Source organism: Gopherus flavomarginatus, chromosome 5, assembly GCF_025201925.1.
Source record: "Gopherus flavomarginatus isolate rGopFla2 chromosome 5, rGopFla2.mat.asm, whole genome shotgun sequence".
NCBI lineage: Eukaryota > Metazoa > Chordata > Testudines > Testudinidae > Gopherus > Gopherus flavomarginatus.
In genome coordinates this window covers 127100268-127122868 of record NC_066621.1, presented here as the reverse complement: position 1 = coordinate 127122868, position 22601 = coordinate 127100268, and the positions used below count along the sequence as shown (strand labels likewise).

The following is a 22601-nucleotide window of genomic DNA, read 5'->3' as shown; positions in this document are numbered from 1 at the left end:
TAAAAGCCTCCCAGTTAGTTTGTGAGGAGCTGGGAGCAAGAGTGAGCATGCACTCTCTCTCTCTCCCCCCTGGAGGATTGAGGAGTACAAGCATGATCAGACACCAGGAGGAAGGTCCTGTGGTGAGGATAAAGAAGGCATTTTGAGGAGGCCATGGGGAAGTAGCCCAGGGAATTGTGGCTGTCATGCAGCTATTACAGGAGGCACTATACACAGCTGCAATCCACAGGGCCATGGGCTGGAACCTGGAGTAGAGGGCAGGCCCGGGTTCCCCCAAACCTCCCAACTCCTGATCAGACACAGGAGTTGACCCAGACTGTGGGTTCCACCAGAGGGGAAGATCACTGAGGTGAGCAAATCTGCCAATAAGCGCAAGACCCACCAAGGTAGAGGAGGAACTTTGTCACACTGCATTGACTTGAACAAAGCTACAATGCTTCACATAAGTTGAGGACCTGTCCCAGCATATTCAATTCTTAGAAAGAGAGAGACTTGCTTTGTGTAATCCTCCAGAAAACTAAGGAAACATATTGATCAAATCCTACTCATCAAATCCTGGAATCTTTAGTCTCAGTGGTGCTATGCATGGATCTAGTTGTTCAGAGTTCATTTCAGGATTGGAACTTAATTTCTTACCAATGTGAATGATATTGACCACATATAAAATTGTTTGCCTTCCATTAGGATCTTCGCTTCTTTGTAGTTCAATGGGGAGGGGCTGAAAACTATAATTTTGCTTCACTAGCAAAAAGTAGTATGAAAAATGAGATAATCTTAGTTATACCAATGTAAAAAAAACTTGAAGTTTACTAACTGAAGGCACTTTAACTGGGGGGGGGGGGGGAGCACAGATTTAAAAATCTGGAAGACACTTATGACTGAAACCTCCCTTAATTTTTGTTTGTATATTGGGGTACATAAGATGTCAAATTACATGCCTGCTCACAATGTATTTGAAATAGGTATTACAATGAGAAAAGGCCAAAATGCAATCAATGCATGTGAAGAGAAATGTCCTGAGTGTATTTTGGTGACAAGCATAGCAACTACAGTGTATGTTAACGTTCTTTGCCTTAATACATTTTTTAAAATGCAATTATAAAAATAGAACATAGTGTGCTTTCCTTCACCCACCCAGTGTGCTTTGCTGGGGGTTGGCAAATACTAAGGCAATACTATGGGCGGGGATTATTAACCAGTATACAGTATATTTGCTGCTGTTCCTTAAGACAAATTGTAATGAGGGCATCACTAAACTTTCAAGCATGTCGGACTCTGGTGTTCCACTCTGGTTGAAATGAGCTCAGCAGAAGATGAACAATTCCTGAGCAAGCCTTTTAAATTGTCCCATTTTCACTGACATTTAGCCCACACTGTTTAGTCCACAAAATGAAAATCAAGAATAGTTCAGCATCTAAAGAGTCAGTTATTGATGAATGATCCCAAAAGGAAACAAGAGGGAACAGCAATAATGGAGGAATAATTTCCTCTGAGAATAGGTATTTTTTCTTCATTAAGTGAAATAAAGGGATACTGGATACATTTTTTAAAAAAATATTAAATACTGTATTAAAGAAATACTATCCTTTCCTGACTTCTATCTTAAAAACTGGTAGTCAGTGGATTTTTGCTGTATTTGCTATTAATATAGGTAAAATACTTTATATTGTATATGTTTAATCAAATCTGCATACAACTGTACAATGGTATTCTTTAACAGACATTGACAAGGAACTCAGCAGTACTTAAAGGAGTGGTTGAGGACTAAATGGAGGTGTGAAAAAAAGACTTAAGGCTTGTTTATTAAAGTTATATTGCAGAAGACAACAGTGCAAGTCCCTCACAATGGAGAAAATGAGAGCAAAGATCCCCTTTCTCTACTAATATTTTTCCATCTTATTTGTAAATATTTGATATCTTTTTTGGATGAGATTACAAGTTTGGTTGGTAAAGGTAATAGTGTTGATATCTTATACTTAAACTTCTGTAAGGATCTGACTTGGTACCACATGACATTTTGATTAAAAAAATTATAAAGATACATAATGAACATGACAAAGTAAATGGATTAAAAGATATCTCACTGATTACAACTACACTGAGATTTAACAGGATATCATCTTTGAAAATGTGTTTTTAGTGAGGGCCAACAAGGATCAGTTCTTGGCCCTATACTATTTAACATGTTTATTAATGACCTGGAAGAAAACATAAAATCATCATGGATAAAGTGCAGATGACAGATACATGGGGGAGTGGAAAATGATACACTGATACAGAGTAATCTGGGTTGCATGTAAATGAGGCACAAGCAAACAATACCCTTTTTCATAGGGCTAAATGTATACATGTAGGAACAAAGAATGGAAGGCACTGTGATGGGGGTGTTCATACCACACAGCACTGATGGGGTTAAGGGCCTCAGAAAGAGCCAATTAACCATATAGGCTGCACCTTGGGGAGAGCCAGGGCCTGATAAAGGCTAACTGATGAGGAAATCCAGCTGTGCAGGGGCAGGCTGAGCTTTTATAAAACCAGGAAGTTTGCAGCAAAAAGGGGCTGTAGGGAGGGAGTCCACACTCATTTTCTGGACACAGAGCTGGGCTGGAGGAGATCCAGGAAGGAGCAAAAGCCCTGGTATCCTAGCCCTTCAGGAAGGGTTCACCCAGAGGAGTTGCAGGAAGAAAGCCTGTGGAATGCAGAGTAGGAAGAAGCTCAGGAAAAGAGCAGTGAAGGCAGAGATTGTTTAGAGCTTGGCTGCTGATTACAGGGTCTCTGGGCTAAAACCCAGAGTAGTGGACAGGCCTGGGTTCCCCTACCAACCACTGGGAAAGTGGCATGGACTTAGAACTGGCAGGGAGGACTGCCTGTGACAGCATCTGGACAGACTGTCCAGAAGGACTTTGATACCTTGGAAAGAGAAAATGATATAGTGACCTAGATGAAGGCTGAGTCATGAAGAGAGAGTACCCTGAGTCCCGGAGAGCAAGAGGGGGCCCCAGGGCAAGTGAGCAACAGAAGAAGGTGCTAGACTGGATGAGAGCTGATCCCCAGAGCCAACCACATAGAGGTGCTCCAACAATGAGTAAAACTCTGCTTACACAACAGGGGACCCTATCCTGGGAAGCAATGACTCAAAAAAAAAATATTGAGGAATCATGGTGGATAATCAGCTGAATATGAGTTCCCAGTGCAACAATGTGTCCAAAAGGGCTAATGTATCTTTGATGCATAAACAGGGGAATCTCAAGTAGAGATGCTATTTTAACTCTGTAGTTGGCAAAGATGTAATGGTTGCTGGAATACTACATCCACTTCTCATGTCCACAATTCAAAGATGTTGATAAACCGGAGGGAGTTCAGAGAAAAGCTACAAAATTGAGTACAGAATTAGAAAAAAAGCCTTATAGCAACAGACACACACAGCTCAACCATTCAGATTAACAAACAGAAGGTTAATGGATGACTTGATTATAGTCTGTAGGTACCTACATGGAGAACTTGTATTTGATAATGGGCTAGCAGAGTAACATGATCCAATGGCTGCATCTTGAAGCTAGACAGATTCATATTGGAAAGATGGTGTAATTTTATAACAGCGTAATTAACCATTGGAACAATTTAGTAAGGGTTGTGGTGGACTCTCCATCAATGGCAATTTTAAAATCAAGATTGGATTTTTTTTTCTAAAAAATAAGCTCTAGGAATTATTTTGAGGCAGTTCTAGGTCCTGTGTTTTATATAGGAGATGGACTAGATGATTCTAATGTTCCCTTCTGGCCTTTGACTTAATCTACGAAATCACATTAGGAAGCATATTGTGATATATTTTCACTTTCATTTATATTAATTTCATGTTAGCCCTTTGTCACTGGTGGACTAGAGTTCCTCTTGGTAAACAATATGTATTTCCATCATTGTTGGCATCAGAAAAATTCCACTTCCTTGATGTCAAAGTAAATTAGTAGCAATTAACATGTTACACATTCTGTTTCTTTCTGACACTCACTGATTGGTTGTATTTTGGATGCTAGTATACTGAAATTCAATAATATCAAGAGAGGCCTGTGCAATCAAACTGGTAGAGAGCATATGAGTGACAATTTAGTGCCAGATTAAACAATTCATAGCATTTCATCTGAAAACAAATTCTGATCTATATCAGCACAAACCATTTGTTTTCTGGTAATTATTGCTTCACTAGTTGAAAACAGTCAAAATGGCATCATGGAAGAAGCAACTTGGGAATTTAATTTTCAGCCCCCTGAATATACTCCTTGCTCAATGCATCTTTAGGTGTTGCAGAAAAACCAATAAATGCTTAATGAACCGTGTAAAATTGAGCTTTTTTTTTTTTTTTGTACACCTCCAAGCACAAACTACCAGATACCATGGTGATGAATGTGCCAGAAATACTTTGTATGTTATAATAAATTTTATATCTTATTCATCCAACAATACACACTTCACCTGTGTGGGCTGGTAAGAAAAACTTGCAAGACTGGCTTACATAACTTTTGAAGAACAACAGGTACACAAATTTAACTGTGACTGTTCAATATAGTATAAAACTGTGGTTATGTCTACACTTGGAGCTAAAGGTGTGATTCCCAGCACACACAGACTTACCATGGTAGCTCTGCCAGTAATTTACCTGATTTTAAGTTCAATCCATTATTACTAATTACAGTATTATCCCATATACCATTCCAAACAATTCTCCCTCATTCTTAGTCTGCTTCTACACTTGGAAGAAGGGGTGTGATATCCAGCTTGTGTAGATATACCCACACTAGCTTGAGTTAGTGCACTAAAAATAGTGGTGTAGCTGGGGTCGCATGGACAGTGCTGCTTGGGCTAGCTGCCTAAGTACATACCCAGGGGGTCCGGGCAGGTACATAGTTAGGGCAGCTTGCCTGAGCCGCCACTTGTGCTACACTAGCTATACTGCTATTTTTAGTGCACTAGCTCTGCCAGAGGTAGTGCAGGTATATGCTATTTTGACTTCGGAAATAAAGGCATTAACATTTTAGTATTGGTGACTTTTTCATTCTTGGAACAAGAATTTTCTTAAAGCTGCAATTTTTCCTCTCCTAAAAACTAAAATAACACTAGAAGCCTTAGTTCAGCTGAAACCTGACAGACATGGCAGAATAAGATTTAGTACAAATAAATATGTATTTTGTATAGATTACTTACATTCTTAACGTCATTTTCATGGTGAAAAATGTATTCAAACAATGCCTATCAGAAGAACATTTGAGACATTATCATGTTTGAAGAAAAATAGTAATACCTTATATAATAAACACTTTGGGTTCTCAGAATGTAATAATCACCAATTACTACTCTAAAATAGCAAACACAGTTACACATAACTCTATTGAAACATTAAATGGACTTTGAGTTAGATAAGCAGAATCTACTGATGTACTGTGTTGCCAGGAGATAATTATTTTTACATTCATAGTATATGAAATTACCTGGGTTGTCTATAACGTTTGGTTTTTAAAAATACATTTTTTCAAAGTGTCTAATCTAGAAGTGAAAGTGACATTGTGGGATTTCCTGTTTATAGTCTCTTTACTTATGGAAAGAGCTTGATCCTACAGAGACTTATGTACATGCTTAATTTTATGCACTTTAAGTAATCTGGAAGTCAATGGAATTTAAGCATAGGCATATGTCTTAGGGACCAGGGCTCAAATTTGTTCAGTTTACTAGTGAAAAATGCCTCTTCTAAAGTTTGACACTTCATAGTCAACCATTCTGGAATCCAAAAATCCAGATTTTTTTTTCTCCACATTTGCACATCATTAGTAAAAAGATTCTGCATCTGAAACTTGGCAAACACGTCTAAGGATCCAGAAGAGAATGCATCTCAATCTCTACAGCTCCGTTGACTCTGCAGTACTACTAAATATAGATGTATTATGGTAAGAAAAATAAACAGTCAAGACTGAATATACAGAGGGAAAAGATTGGTTGAGGTGGGAAAAGTTCTGATTTTTTTTTACAAAGACATTTTTCTGACCTGAACTGAATTTTAAAGTGAATTTAATGCTAGTGAAAGATATTAGGTTGACCATAATGGAGACTGAAGTCCTCTGTTTATTTACAGAACTGATAGAACAGGTAGTAACACGGCAAAGTCACCTATCTTGAAACCTAATATAATATTACTCAGGTATCAATCTTTCTTCTGATCTTATTTATATTATAAAAATATAATTTCCAAAAAATCATTTTTCTAAGCGCTGGATGCCAGCAATGAACAGCTGTTAGTTATACTGTACACTTCAAACTTGGAGTTGAATCATTAAGTCTATGATCACAGACATCCAAAATGACACACAATGAAGCAGAGATTTCAAAATTTAATAATCCCTTTATAACAAGACTTTTGGAGAAGGGTGATTTCCTCTACCAAAAAAATTTTTTTATGATTGACTTCTAGAAAAATCAGTTTGGAAGAGAAAGAGGGAGATTTAAGTCCAGAATAAACAAGTTGGGTTTTTTATTTTGACACTAGGCATGTTCAAGAAAATTCTCACAAGTGTAAAAATAAATAGTTAACTTTTAAAAACCAACATACAAAACACGTACTAATAGGAAATTTCCCAGGACTAAGCTCTTATTCATAATTTATTTTACAATAACCTCAGTGATGTTGAATGTTAAAGCCCTCAGCCTTGAAGTAACAGCAGCAGGGAAGGTTTACAAATTCTAGATCTTAATCATTGCAGAAGAGGATACCATTTCTGTAAATTCAACTTAGTCAAATATAGAATAGAGGTTTCCCTGGGAGGGGAAAAAGTGTCCCGTTTGTCCAAAATATCAAGCCTTTTCAGAACCCCAAACTGAGAACTAACAGCGCCTTCATGACATTTTTGCTAGTGTCCCTTCCCTTAGGACAAATTCTTAAATGATTAACCCTACGGAAATTAAAGAATTGCTAATGAATTGTCTTGGCCGACAGGAAAAGACTCAACCTACTTCCTCCTTCTACGTTCGTCTAGAGAGGGATCTCTCTAAATCTAAAAGAAAACAAAGAATATATACAGAAACTCCATGGTATCTTCCAATGCCCTGTCTTAGGCTTTTATCCCAAATGCTAGAGACTTATCAATATCAATTCTTTATCAACAGCTAGCAGAAGAAAAGCCAAATTATTGGTGGCAATGAAGAAAATTCTAAATGTTACATGTTCAGATGGGACAGTATGAGGTGTTACTGCAGAAGCATCCAAAGTTCCCAGTCTGGCTTGGGTCCAATTGTGCTAGAAACTGTTTATAATTTATCAGTTGGCAACTGGTTTGGACTTCCAAAAAAAACCTTGCCAAAGCCCAGCAGAAGAGATAGCCAAGGAAATAAGTAGCTATTTTGACTCTCACATCATATCTAAGACACAAAACACAGTTAGGAATAAATGGCCAATATTTATCCTGGCAAAAATTTCATCGTGGGATGCCACAAGATTCTAAGGTACTAAGTAGTGAAGTGGCAAAATAGGCAGATGACTATTTATTTATGTTCTTCAAGACTGTGAAGAACACTGAAACCTGAGCAACCGAGGTGAACAGGCAAACTGATGGCAGATGAAAATAAGTTCGAATAAAGGCAACACAAAGCACCCTGGAGGAAATAATGTGAACTACTCACATCTTTGGCCTCGTCCAGACTAGGGGAGGAAAATCGATCTTAGATACGCAACTTCAGCTACGTGAATAACGTAGCTGAAGTCGAATATCTAAGATCGAATTACTCACCCGTCCAGACGGCGCGGGATCGATGTCCGCGGCTCTCCGTGTCGATTCCGGAACTCCGTTCGGGTTGATGGAGTTCCGGAATCGATGTAAGCGCGCTCGGGGATCGATATATCGTGTCTAGACTAGACACGATATATCGATCCCCGAGCAATCGATTTTAACCCGCCGATACGGTGGGGTAGTCTGGACGTGGGCTTAGTGGGTTCTAAATTAATTGAAACAAATCAGAAAAAGATCTGGGTATCACCTAAAGAAAGGTCAATGTCAACTTCTGCTCAATATATAGCAATGGTCAAAAAAAGGTAAATAAATTTAAGATGTATAAGGAATGGGAAGATGAATACTGAAAATGCTATAATGTTGTTATATAAATCAATAGTAAGCCATCCCGTGTAATACAGTTTGGTTCTAGTTAACCTATCAATAAAGAAATAAAATGAAAGCAAAGAGGGGGTTCAGAAATGGGCAAAGAGAATGATTAGAGGTATGGGAAGAAAATCTTCTATAGAAAGGCAATTAAGAGCAAACACAATAAGAGATATACAAATAATTAATGGTATAGAAAAGGTAGATAAGTCACTAATTACCTCCTCTCGTAATATAAAACAAGGAAACATTCAATAAAAGTGAGAAGTAGCAAACATAAAACTGAAAAGTAAACATTTTCTTGTATGATTTGCCTGTGATATTTCCCCAAGATAATATTGAGGCCAAAAACGTAACAGGACTAAGTAAGATTGGACAATTACATGGATAAGAATATTTAGAATTACAATAGTAAATCTTTATTTAAAAATACATTTTGAAAGGGATATAAATCCTCCTGCTTCAGGACACAAATCAACCTCTAAGTACTGAAAATTAGAAGGAACCTTTCCTTATATATAGTTAAGGAACACTCCGTCTCCTATATGGTTTTTTGCATCTTATCCTGAAATCAGAGGGGTAGATGCGTTAGTCTGTATCCATAAAAACAACAAGGAGTTCAGTGGCACCTTAAAGACTAACAGATTTATTTGGGCATAAGCTTTCGTGGGTAAAAAACCCACTTCTTCAAATCCATGCATCTCATTGTTTTTTTATTCTGATGTAACTGCTGCTGGCCACTTTTGGAGACAGGATACAAGATTAGATGGATCATATGATCTAATATGGCGATTCCTGTGTTTTAAAACACATAGGAAGACATGGTTCATGCCATGAAAAGTTTATAATTTAAAGTGAGTTTCACAAACAAAGGAGAGAAGGGGAAATACAGGGAGGGAAAGCATAAGATCACATAAGAATGGCTATACTGGGTCAGACCAAAGTGGCCAATGCCAATGCCAGCTGCCCCAGAGGACTGAATAGAACAGGTAATCATTGAGCGATCCATCCCCTGTTGCCCATTCCTAGCTTCTAGCAAACAGCGGCTAGAGACACCATCCCTGCACGTCCCAGCTAATTGCCATTGATGAAACTATTCTACATGAACTTATTTATTTCTTTTTTAACACTACTATAATCTTGGACTTCATAACATCCTCAGTGCGGCTAGGGTCCAGGGCCAGATCTCAAAGTCTCATGACCAGAGTCCGCCACCCACCGTCCCACGGTGAAGCCTGAAATCCAAGCCTCACCCCACTCCGCGAAGGTGGGAAACTCATAGGTTGCATGCTTATCTAGTGTTTGTGGCTCCAGATGGGGGGAAGGCCCAACCCCTTCTGGTGGCCCAGGGGGAGAGGTACTACTTTGTGCCCCAGTCACTGCCCAGGAGACTGTGGCTGCAAGAAAAACCCCTGGTGGCCACATGCAGCCATGGTGGGCGTATCTGATAATCACTTTTTTAGTTTATCAATTTGTTCCAAAACCACCTCTAATGACACCTCAATCTAGTACAGTTCCTCAGAGTTGTCAGCTAAAAAAAATGGCTCAGGTTTGGGAATCTCCCTCACATCCTCAGCCATGAAGACTGATGCAAAGAATTAATTTAATTTCTCTGCAATGGCCTTATCATCCTTGAGTGTTCCTTTAGCATCTTGATCATCCTGTGGCCCCACTGGTTGTTTAACAGGCTTCCTGCTTCTGATGTACTTAAAATTGTTGTTGCTATTACTTTGAGTCTTTGGCTTGCTGTTCTTCAAATTCTTTTTTGGCCTGCCTATATTTTTACACTTCATTTGCCAGAGTTTATGCTCCTTTCTATTTTCCTCACTAGGATTTAACTTTCACTTTTTAAAGGATGCCTTTTTGTCTCTCATTACTTCTTTTACTTTGTTGTTTAGCCATGGTGACACTTTCTGGTTCTCTATGTTTTTTAATTTGGAGTATACATTTAAGTTGAGCCTCTATTATGGTGTCTTTAAAAAGTTTCCATGCAGCTTGCAGGGATTTCACTGTATCTTTTAATTTCTGTTTAACTAACTTCCTCATTTTTGTGTATTCCCTCTTTCTGAAATTGAATGCTACAGTGTTGGGCTGCTGTGGTGTTCTCCCTGCTACAGGGATATTAAATTTAATCATATTATGGTCACTATTACCAACCCGTCCAGCTATATTCACTTCTTGGACCAGATCCTGTGCTCCACTTAGAACTAAATCAAGAATTGCCTCTCCTCTTATGGGTTCCAGAACTAGCTGCTCCAAGAAGCAGTCTTTTTAAAGTGTCAAGAAATGTTATCTCTTCATCCCGTCCTGAGATGCTATGTACTCAATTAATATGGGGAGAGTTGAAATCCCCATTATTGAGGTTTTTTTTTTAAAGCCTCTCTAATCTCCCTGAGCATTTCACAGGCACTATCACCATCCTGGTCAGGTGGTTGATAATATATCCCTACTGCTATATTCTTATTAGAGCATGGAATTACTATCCATAAAGATTCTATGGTACAGTTTATTCATTTAAGATTTTTACTTCGCATGGTTACACAGGCTTGCTATGTGAACTTAATGGTTACGTTAACACCACTCTGTACTGAAAACCCACCGACCGCTATGCCTACCTTCATGCCTCCAGCTTCCATCACGGAAACACCACACTATTCATTGTCTACAGCCAAGCGCTGAGGTATAACCGCATTTCCTCCAACCCCTCAGACAGAGACCAACACCTACAAGAGCTTCACCAAGCATTCTCAAAATTACAATATCCACACAAGGAAATAAGAAAACAAATCAACAGAGGCAGACATGTACCCAGAAGCCTCCTGCTGCAAGCCAAGCCCAAGAAAGAAACCAAGAGAACTCCACTGGCCATCACCTACAGTTCTCAGGTAAAACCTCTCCAATGCACCATAAATGATCTACAACCCATCCTGGACAACGAACCCTTGCTTTCACAGGCCTTGGAAGGCAGGACAGTCCTTGCCCACAGACAACCTGCCAACCTTAAGCATATTCTCACCAGCAACCACACACCGCACTATAGTAACTCTAACTCAGGAACCAATCCATGCAACAAACCTCGATGCCAACTCTGCCCACATATCTACACCAGCGACACCATCACAGGACCTAACCAGATCAGCCACACCATCATTCACCTGCACGTCCACCAGTGTAAGATATGCCATCATGTGCCAGCAATGCCCCTCTGCTATGTACATCAGCCAAACTAGACAATCCCTATGTAAAAGGATAAATGGACACAAGTCAGATCTTAGGAATGGCAATATACAAAAACCTGTAGGAGAACACTTCAACCTCCCTGGACACACAATAGCAGATTTAAAAGGTAGCCATCCTGCAGCTAAAAAAGTTCAGGACCAGACTCCAAAGAGAAACTGCTGAGCTTCAGTTCATTTGCAAATTTGACACCATCAGCTCAGGATTAAACAAAGACTGTGAATGGCTAGCCAACTACAAAAGCAGTTTCTCCTCCCTTGGTGTTCACACCTCAACTGCTAGAAGACGGCCTCATCCTCCCTGATTGAACTAACCTTGTTATCTCTACACTGATTCTTGCCTGCATATTTATACCTGCCTCTGGAAATTTCCACCACATGCGTCTGATGAAGTGGATATTCACCCACGAAAGTTTATGCTCCGATACATCTGTTAGTCTGTAAGGTGCCACAGGCTCTGTCGCTTTTTAATGGTTATGAGATTTATCAACTCTTTGCATGTTGGAGAGGTGAGAAATTAGAGTTTTACAACTTTAAGCAACAATTCTTAACACAAAATGAAATGAGGATCTTAAAACTTCATCATACTTTGGCTTTAGTGTCAATTCTGTCTTCTTCTTAAAAAAAACCCCCTGCAAATCCAAAAATCTGCACATTTTAACTCAAGTCTTACTTTCTATAAGAAATATTAATGTCATATTACGTTAGCTTTCTAACACTGATAATTGCACTTGTTCCCTATGGATGTGTCTAGTAAGATTCATTAGACTAAGCCTCTTCTGAGCTGAAAGTGATGATTCACTTCAGCTTTTGAAAAAGTGCTAAGTTTTCAAGAGAGATGCTGTTTAAAAAAATATGTGCATGTGTTTGCATGCGTGGATGTGGATCACAAACTAAATATGAGTCAACAATGTAATGCTGTTGCAAAAAAAGCAAACATCATTCTGGAATGTACTAGCAGGAGTGTTGTAAGCAAGACACAAATAACTCTTCCATTCTACTCAGCACTGAGAAGGCCTCCACTAGAGTATTGTGTCCGGTTCTGGATACCACACTTTAGGAAAGATGTGGACAAATTGGAGAAAGTTTAGAGGAGAACAAAAAAAAAATCATCAAAAGTCTAGAAAACATGACCAATAAGGAAAGACTAAAAAAACTAGGTTTGTATCTTCTGGAGAAGAGAAGACTGAAGGGGGACATAATAGTATTCAAGTATGTAAAAGGTTGTTATAAAGAGAAAGGTGATAAACTGTTCTCTTTGACCACTGAGGATAGGACAAGAAGTAATGGGTTTTAATTGCAGAGAGGAAGATTTAGATATTACGAAAAAATTTCCAAGTGTAAGGGTAGTTAGTTAATCATTGAACAATTTACCTAGGCAGGTTGTAAAATCTCAGTCATTAGAAGTTTTTAAAAACAGGTTAGACAAACACCTGTTATGGTGGTCTAGACAATACTTAATCCTGCCTCAATGCAGGTATTGAAATGACCTACTGAAAACCCTTCCAGTCCTGTATTTCTTACTCCTGGGAGAAGTCTGCACCACTGTGCATGTGCAGAATTTATGTCCTCTGCAGATTTCTTTGCTTCTCTGCAGAAAAATGAGTTTCTGATGGGGAAGCAAAGGGAAGTCACGAGTGGTCATGTGTCCCTTCCCAGAAGTATGTTTCGGGTGCCCAGGGCAGCCATGTAAATCACTGTGGGCTGCAGACAGGACTGGAGAAGACCTGGCTGGTGACTTCTACTGTGCACTGGGCTCAGCTGCTAGTCCTGACTGGGCTGAGGAGGACGGGACTGTGTCAGACCCACCCCTAGATTTCTCCCCTGGCTGTAGGAAGCTCTGCAAACTTTCCCCTCCCCTGTGCTTCCTGCACCCATCGCTCCTCAGCTGCTTCCCCATCTGCCCAACCCCTTTGCATTCAGACCCCCTCATATCCTCCCCCTTGCACCCAGAATCCCTCCTGATGAGCCTCATAACTCCTGCAACTGGACCACCCCAATGAGCCACCCGTACCTGGATCCCCACCCTACTGAGCCCCACTTCCCCAGCATCTGGACCCCACACACTGACACCCTCTTCCAGGCACTATCCCCCCCATACCCAGATGCCACCCCCCCCCCCCCGAGTCCCCAACTACCTTCACGTGGATCCCCCTGCAGAGTCCCATTCCGTTGCACCCAGAACCCTCCAATGAGCCCCTGTGCACCCGGATATCCCACTGAGCCATCTGCACCCAGATTGCCCCCAAAAGAACCCTCTCAACCCATACCTGGATCCCCCTCTTACTAAGTCCCTCCAGACTTGGATCTTGCCTTGCTGAGCCTGCCTGCCCACACCTGGTGCACCTGGCATGGAGTGGAAGGGCCCTGGGGTGTTTCTGGGGCAGGCCCAGTCCTTGTGCTGTGACAGGGTTGGGTGCAGCTCACCGCTGAGTCTGATCTCCCACCTCTGTGCAGCCAGTGGCCTGTGCTCCCCACTGCAATAAAATTTGCAGAATTTTAAGATACTGAGTGCAGAATTTTAAATTTTTTGGTGCAGAATGCCCTCAGGAGTAAAAATTTCTATGATTCTATGGCATATTATTACTGCAATTGAAGGTGTCAATCTGGAATGTGAGTATGCAAACAACTTAACTATCCATCTGCATGCAGAGTTTCCAGATTTGCACATTTAGTTGCAACAAACACACATTTGCATACAGAACTGGAGAAGATCTGGCTGGTGGCTTCTACCACGCATTGGGCTCAGCTGATTGGTTTGAGCATCAGCCTGCTAAACCTAGGGTTGTGAGTTCAATCCTTGAGGGGGCCACTTAGGGATCTGGGGCAAAAACTGGTCCTGCTAGTGAAGTTAGGGGGCTGGAGTTGATGACCTTTTGTCATAAACAGATAGCTAAGGGTTAATGTCTCTTTCACCTATAAAAGGGTTAACAAACAGTGACCTGAAACACTGGACCAGAGGACCAATCAGGAGACAAAATACTTTCAGAACTGGGTGGAGGGAAGTTTGGGTGTGAGTTCTTTGTCTTGGTTCGGTGACTCTCTCGGCTCTGAGAGTGCTCTCTCTATCTCCAGGCTTTCTAATCTTCTGTTTCCAAGTTGTAAGTACAAGGATAGTAAGACAATAGGTTGATATTGTTTTTTTGTATTTACATGGGTGTAGTAGCTGGAATGTGTTAAATTGTATTTTGTTTGGATAAGGCTGTTTATTCTTTTTTTCTTTTAAGTAATTGACCCCGTATATTGTCACCTTGATACAGAGACCAATTTTATGTCTTTTTCTTTCTTTTTATATAAAGCTTTCTTTTTAAGACCTGTTGGATTTTTTTTTTTAGTGGGAGCTCAAGGGGATTGAGTCTGCAGCTCACCAGGGAATTGGTGGGAGGAAGAAGACAGGAGGGAAGAGAGAATCTCTTTGTGTTAGATTTACTAAGCCTGAATTTGCATAACCTCTGGGTGAGGGGAGAGAAATATTTGATTTCTCGGTGGGGTGTTTCAAGGACTTGAAGCAGGGAATCTCCTAGAGTACCCAGGGCGGGGAAATCTGGGAGGAGGTAAAGAGGGGGAAGGGAAGTGGGTTATTTCCCTTTGTGGTGAGACTCAGGGCATCTGAGTCTTGGGGTTCCCCAGGGAAGGTTTTGGGGAGACCAGAGTGAGCCAGACACTGGAATTCTCTGGCTGGTGGCAGCGATATCAGATCCAAGCTGGCAATTAAGTTTGGAGGTTTCATGCTAGCTTCTCATGTTCTGAACTCTAAGGTTCAGATCTGAGTAGGAGAGTTATGACACCTTTCAAGGTCCCTTCCAGTTCTAGGAGATTGGTATATCTCCAGTTATTATTATTATTAACACCCATCTGATTGATTAAAAAGTTTGTCACATCATTTTAATTAAGTTTTTGTTTAAGTGTCTTAAAGCTTAGAAGAAAAGGGGATTCAGAGTTCAGGAAAAATCCTCACCTATCTAGGCTTCAGGAATACCCCACATATTCCCATTTAAGACATTTACAAAGATAGGGTTTGTTTTTGTATAACAATGTACAAATAAGTGTGTATTAATTACAGTCCTAGATAGGCTGACTGCCATTAACAGATTTAAAGGCGTTTGTGCAATGCTCACCATTGCACATCTCAAAAAAAGGACTTCCACCTCTAGGTCACTAGTCAAATACAGTTCAGGTCAGAAGAGAATCAGCCCATCTGATAGCCTTTCAGTGGCCTACGCGAAGTGAACTGTGGGGATCAGTCCACTTCCTTGTGGGCAGGTATCCACATAAAGACACCACCAACACAACTGGCACTCTTGTAGAGAGACTTATTTGAGAGGTCACCCAATGATAAAACATGAAACAAAATCATCTTTGCATTCCTTCAGGCAAGGATTGAGTTACATTTGTGAGGGAAGGCACACTGATATACTTGCTCTGTTGGTAGAGGACTTCAGTTTCTCTGGCTATCAATCATGAGAAATAAACTGACAAAAAAAATTATGAGCACTAATGCTAGTGGAAAAATAGATAATATAAAAAAGGGAAGTAAGTCATGGCTTGAAAGCAAAGGAAACAATCCAAAAACTTTAAAACTTTTTTTAGATTAACAGTGAAGACTTTTATTCATACTCCCAATTCATCCACAATTTTCTCTGCTTAGAGGCTTAACAAGATATTGTATTGCTTTTTGTCCATCTTGCATGCATGGTTCAAGATCCACTGAACCAATAAATAACATTAGCTGATGTAATATTTCTTGAAAGTAACTGCATGTTCTACCACCATAACATAATAATGGCTTATGTACGTTCAATGCCTCCTTTTAAACTTTGATTTAGTATTACCTCTTCACAAATGTTTTCCAGTCTGGGTCAGACTGCTAATATTTGTGGACCTAGCATAAATACACCTTAAAATAATGTCAGTTCTGTAAACTGAAAAAATGTTACATTTTCTCACTTTAAGATTACAAGTTTAAGGAATGTAATGTCTTCTTTATAATAGCATAGAATGGATATGTGGACTGTAATTATTCCCATTTATTTCTTTTCAAAGGAGGTTTATTAGAATAAATGGCATTATAAAAATATACTGAGGGTACATGCACACCTATGGTCTCAGATTCTGGACTGTCTATTTTGAGTCTGGCAACCTATGTGGAAGATACATTGGCCTTACTATGTTAGGCTGCTGCCCACATACAACCTTCTGCAGTAAGGAGTTATGCAGCTTGGATCAGGAGGGAGGGAATGAGCTTATGTAAATGAATTGTTGATATCCTGTACTGGACCCATCCATCTCCCCTTACTGGGGCTGAACAGCATGTTGGAGTTTCTCAATCTTAGATCTTGAAAGGGAAGGAGAAAGAACCAAGAAGAATATACTGGTGAGAGGTCTTCCAGCTTCATAAGAGGGGAAAGACCTAATTTTTTCTTGAAGTCCTTAGGATCCTCCCTCTTATGACTGCAATTTCTTCAGACGTGGTTGGTTGGAGACAGGGCTGGCTCTAGGTTTTTTGCCGCCCCAAGCAAAAAAAAAAAAGTGCCTGCCCCCACACTCGCCCTGCTGCCCTAGCCCTGGGCTCCCCCACCCGACACCCAGTGCTGCCCCAGCCCTGGGCTCTCCCCCCACCCGGACCCCCCTTCCGCCCTAGCCCTGGGCTCTCCCCTCCCCTCCTCACACCACCTTACCACCCTAGCCCTGGGCTCCCCCCCAAACACCCCATGCTGCCTCAGCTCTGGGTTTCCCTCTTCCCCCTCACCTGTGCTCCTCCACCCACACAACCCCTGCTGCCCCAGCCCTGGGCTCTCTCTTCCCCCCCACCTGCACCCTCCTTCCGCCTCAGCCCTGGGTCACTGGTAACTTGCTCCCAGGGTGGGTCATTCAGCAGGAATTTTGGATGTGCACAGAACACAGACAGGATTGGTTCCAATATTGTTACAGAACTGCAGTAAAGCGGAACAATTTTCAGCTTGTGTGATTGGAGGATATCTGGATGCATATTATAAGACTGTCCTGCATAAATGAGGAAAAGTTGAGGTGCCTTTATTATTCTTTTGTACCACTCTTTGTTTCTATGGGGAATTTGCCAATGCAATAGCACTGTCTTCCTTTTAAACAAATAAAACTTAAAAAAAAAAAAGGCAATGGCTGTTGAAAATAGCAATTCCAGTCCTAAAAACCACTGGGAAGCATTTCTTGCTCAATTTCATCCTACTTTTTCTACAGCAAATTACAGTGGATCAGTATATTTGATTTGGGAGAAATGAAGTACCAGCTGCCCAAATTGAGCTTGAGCACTCCTGAATTTTGAGGTGTTCAAATCTAGAAGGCAGGTGCTAGATTCCCTTTCTGAATATTAGCTAAATCGGGAAAGGAAAAGTCAATTTCTGCTTCCATGGCTCAGAAGTGGAAATCCTCCTATGTGCCTGGTACTGTATCTAAAGCTGCCTAGGTCCAGAGTTTCCCCTCCCTTACTTTTCATTTTAAATTCTAGTGGGATCCACATACCTCCCTTGCTAGGCTTCAGATAGAGAGGGGCACTGTCCATTTAGTCCACCCAATTCCTCCTTTGGGGGCTTCAAGGCGAGGTCACACCAGTATCCCTAATCCAGTTTGGGGATGTCTTCTGAAGGGGATATCTGGGCCAAAGCTGCCTACTCCTTGGGCACACTTGTTCCCCATTCACAGTGCCACCCTGCTCTAGCAATAAGCTCTTCCTTCATAGCAAGCTGCAGCATGAGGTTTCAGCTGCCATACTCCCTCCCCACCCTTTCCTGTTGATGGCAGCCAAGGGAATGCTGGGAAATGTAGTTCTTTCCCTGCTCCAGGGCTGGCTCGGTAGGCAGGGAGCTAACCAAGGAACTATAGCTCCCAGGGCCCCCTGTTGGTTCTCCGCTCCCAGGCTGGATTTGTGCCAGCTGCCGCACCTGTAAATAGGCTGCCCCAAGCAGCTACTTGCTCTGCTGGTGCCTAGAGCTGCCCCTGGTTAGAGAAACAGGTGAGGCTTTACTTTGAAGAGCCTTTGCTACTTTTCCCAATGGATACAAAGGTGTCAGTACATTTGTGTCCAAGTACAATGTCTGTGCTCGTACAGAGGGATTCTTTAAGAAAAGAAAAGAAAAAAAAAGCCTTCCCCTCATCTAAAGGGGGTGAGGAAACATAGCTGATCCCATATTAATACAATTGAGGTTCCAAATACTGCTGCTGGACACTTCATTTCTGCATTTATAAGACAGATCTATTGCCCAAATGCCAATTTACCACAGTATTGTGGATTTGAGGATTGTTAGCATGAGAAATACCTAATGCAATGTGTTATGGCTCCTAACAAGTGAGCACTTCCTTCTCTGAGTAGCGAGCAGCCTCCTCAGCTGCCAGACCTTGAACAACTGTGGCACCCCCATTGTCCAGCAGCTGTGGAGGAAATATTAGGCTGGAAAGGATCCTAAAAATCTAGAAGAAGAGAGACTAACAGTAAATTAACATTGAAGTGATATTAAATATAGCAGAATATTGACCAAAATAGTCACATACCTTTGCTAACTTTGGTTTCTGAGCATATTTTGCTAAATTCAATCTAGACAGGTTTAGGAAAGGACCTTCAGGATTTGTGAGCATAGAGGCCTGAAAAAAAGCGTTAAACAGAATGAACCCATTACACTATACAAATACATTTCAAATATCAGATGAAAAAAACCTTCAATGGAAAAAAATGTAAATTATAACTGCAGTAGAGTATGTGATTTTTTAAAAAAAGCTTTTTTTTTTTTTTTTTGCAGAGACTTGAGAAGAACTGCTTATATGCATATATAGCAGGAGTTCAACGACACTTTTTGCCTACAAAAAAACCCTAATTTGCATTATGTCTTCAATCCAGAATCACTATTGGGGATTTCACTAAACACAGCATGAATTAGCCAGATTTAATCTTAGTAACTCACTGGTGATTTTAGAGAGAAACTACTGCTCTTGAACAGTGCAAAAAAAATTTAAAAAAAGGGGGAAAGTCAACAGTTTTCTTCATGGAGCTCAGTGAGTGAAGAATCAGGACTGCAGAATTTCCTTTTGTGAAACTTTATGCATATTTAAACACAAGGAAATTAACAAGTAAGATTTGATAGCATTTTATTCAATTTTTTTTTTTTAAATATAGAGCTTGGCTATCTACTTCATATTACTTGAACTAAACTTCCCCCAAGTTTGATTTTTTTTTTCAGACATAATTTTTAAGCTAAGCTACAACATCATAGAAGGGAAAGCCATCCTTCATAGTAGTAAAGCCAAGCCACTCACCGTTCCTAGTCTGACATATCTTCCAGAAGCACTAGTAATTGGGCGAGCAGTATGAGCGGTTCTGGGAGTTCTTATAGCCTGTTCCATAGTGCCTGGTCGTCCACTTTGTGTGCTGGGTCGCACAAACCCTGTAACAGGTCTTCCTGACTGAGTCACTGGCCTAAATCGAATAAACAAATGTTAAAGTGAAGAGCAGATGAGGGAAATGTGTTCACAGAATCACAGAGATGTAGAGCTGGAAGGGACCTCAAGCGCTCTTCTACTCTAGCTCCCTGGGCTGAGGAAGGACCAAGTAAACTTTGATCATCCCTGACAGATGTCAGTCTAACCTATTCTTTAAAACTTCCAAGGATAGAGATTCCACAACCTCCCTTAGAAGTCTATTCTAGAGCTTAACTACCCTTATAGTTAGAAAGTTTTTCCTAATATCTAACCTAAATCTCCCTTGCTGCAAATTAGGCCCATTACTTCTTGTCCTATCTGCTGTGGATATTGAAAACAATTGATTACTATCCTCTTTACAACAGCCCTTTTCATATTTGAAGACTGTAATCAGATCTCTCTTCAGTCTTCTTTTCTCAAGGCTAAACATGCCCAATTTTTTATCCTATCCAGGGGCGGCTCCAGGCACCAGCGCACCAAGTGCGTGCCTGAGGCAGCAAGCTGGGGGGTGAGGGGGGCAGCCTGCCAGTTACCATGAGGGCGGCAGTCAGGCTGTCTTCATTGGCATGCCTGCGGGAGGTCCGCTGGTTCTGTGGCTTCGGGAGCAGGTACGTTGAAGGCTTGGGACCGGCGGACCTCCCACAGGCATGCCGCCAAGTCCGTGTTATCAGTGGACCTCCTGCAGGCGTGCAGCCGAAAGTTGCGGGACTACTGTGCTTGGGGCAGCAAAATACATAGAACCGCCCATGATTCTATCTTCATAGATCAGGTTTTCTAAACCATTTATCATTTTTGTTGTTGTCCTCTGGACTATCTCTAATTTGTTCACAGCTTTCTTAAAGTGTGGTGCCCAGAACTGAATACACTACTCCAGCTGAGGCCTCACCAAGGCCGAGCAGAGTGGGATAATTACCTCCTAGGGCTTACATGGGAGGTAATTAATACATCCCATATTATATTAACTTTTTTCACAACTGCATCACACTGTTGGCTCACGATCAGTTTGTGATCCATTATAACCCCCAAGATTTATGAATCCTTTCCAGAAATACTACTGTAGTTGTGTATTTGATTTTTTTGTTTGCAAGTATAGGACTTGCACTTGTCTTTATTGAATCTCATCTTGTTGATCTGAGATCAAGCTGCATGGAAACTTTTTAAAGACACCATAATAGAGGCTCAACTTAAATGTATATCCCAATTTAAAAACATAGTAAGAGAACCAAAAAAGAGCCACCGTGGTTAAACAACAAAGTAAAAGAAGCAGTGAGAGGCAAAAGGGCATCCTTTAAAAAGTGAAAGTTAAATCCTAGTGAGGAAAATAGAAAAGAGTATAAACTCTGGCAAATGAAGTGTAAAAATATAATTAGAAAGACCAAAAAAGAATTTGAAGAAAAGCTAGCCAAAGACTCCAAAAGTGATAGCAAAATTTTTTTTAATACATCAGAAGCAGAAAGCTTGCAAAACAACCAGTGCGGCCACTGGACAATTGAGATGCTAGAGTTGCACTCAAAGACAAAAAGGCCATTGTGGAGAAACTAAATTAATTATTTGCATCGGTCTTCACTGTTGAGGATGTGAGGGAGATTCCCAAACCTGACCCATTCTTTTTGGGTGACAGATCTGAGGAACTGTCCCAAATTGAGGTGTCATTAGAGGAGGTTTTGGAATAAATTGAAAAACTAAACAGTAAAAAGTCTCCAGGACCTAATGGTATTCACCCAAGAGTTCTGAAGGAACTCAAATGTGAAATTTCAGGACTACTAACTGTCATCTGTAACCTATCATTTAAATCAGCTTCTGTACCAAATGACTGGAGGATAGCTAATGTGACACCAATTTTTTAAAAGGGTTCCAGAGGTGACCCTGGCAACTATAGGCCACTTCAGTACCTGGCAAATTGGTTGAAATTATTGTACAGAACAAAATTATCAGACACATAGATTAACATAATTTATTGGGAAATAGTCAACATGGTTTTTGTAAAGGGAAATCATGCCTCACCAATCTACTAGAATTCTTTGAGGAGGTCAACAAGCACACGTACGAAGGAGATCTAGTGGATATAGTGTACTTAGATTTTCAGAAAGACAAGGTCCCTCACCAAAGGCTCTTAAGCAAAATAAGCAGTCACGGAATAAGAAAGAAGGTTCTCTAATGGATTGGTAAGCGATTTCAACAGAGGTGGACAAACTACAGCCCGCAGGACCCTGCTGCCCGGCCCTTGAGCTCCTGCCCTGCGAGGCTAACCCCTGGCCCCTCCCCTGCTGTTCTCCCTCCCCCGCAGCCTCTGTTTGCTCTGCCGCCACCGCAATGCTCTGGGCAGTGAGCTCCTGGGGCACAGCAGCTGCAGAGCTGGTGCTCTGTGCTGTGTGGTAGTGTGGCTGGCTCCAGCCAGGCAGCATGGCTGCCTGTCCTGGTGCTCTGGGCGGTGCGGCTGTAGTGCCGCCAGCCACCGGTGCTCCAGGCAGTGTGGTAAGAGGGCAAGGAGCAGGGGGGGTTGGAGAGAGAGCAGAGGAGTTTGGGGTGGTGGTCAGTGGCAGGGGTGTGGATAGGGGTTGGGGCGATCAGAGGGCGGGGAATGGGGGGTTGAATGGGGGCAGGCGTTCCCAGGGGGCAGTCAGGAAGGAGGTGGGGGTTGGATGGGGCAGTGGGGAGCAGTCAGGGGAGAGGGAGAAGTGGTGGTTGGATGGGGCAGTCAGGAATGAGAGGAGGGGTTGGATGGGGCAGTGGGGGGCCATCAGAGGCAGGGATTCCGAGGGTGGTCAGGGAGAAAGGGTGGTTG

General features: G+C 41.4%; 1 protein-coding gene across 3 annotated transcripts in view; it reads right to left on the bottom strand.

Annotated features, from left to right (window-relative positions):
* Positions 1-22601, bottom strand: part of TTC8 (tetratricopeptide repeat domain 8) — a 64851-nt gene that overhangs the window by 20732 nt on the left and 21518 nt on the right. For 2 of the 3 annotated variants that reach the window (XM_050953287.1, XM_050953286.1), the window contains 3 exons: positions 19655-19814; positions 18896-18985; positions 5200-5244 (listed from right to left, as the gene is read on the bottom strand). In XM_050953287.1, the coding sequence (XP_050809244.1) occupies positions 5200-5244; positions 18896-18985; positions 19655-19814 (295 nt within the window). The remainder of the gene's footprint in view (positions 1-5199; positions 5245-18895; positions 18986-19654; positions 19815-22601) is intronic. The other variant, XM_050953288.1, reaches the window with a different exon arrangement.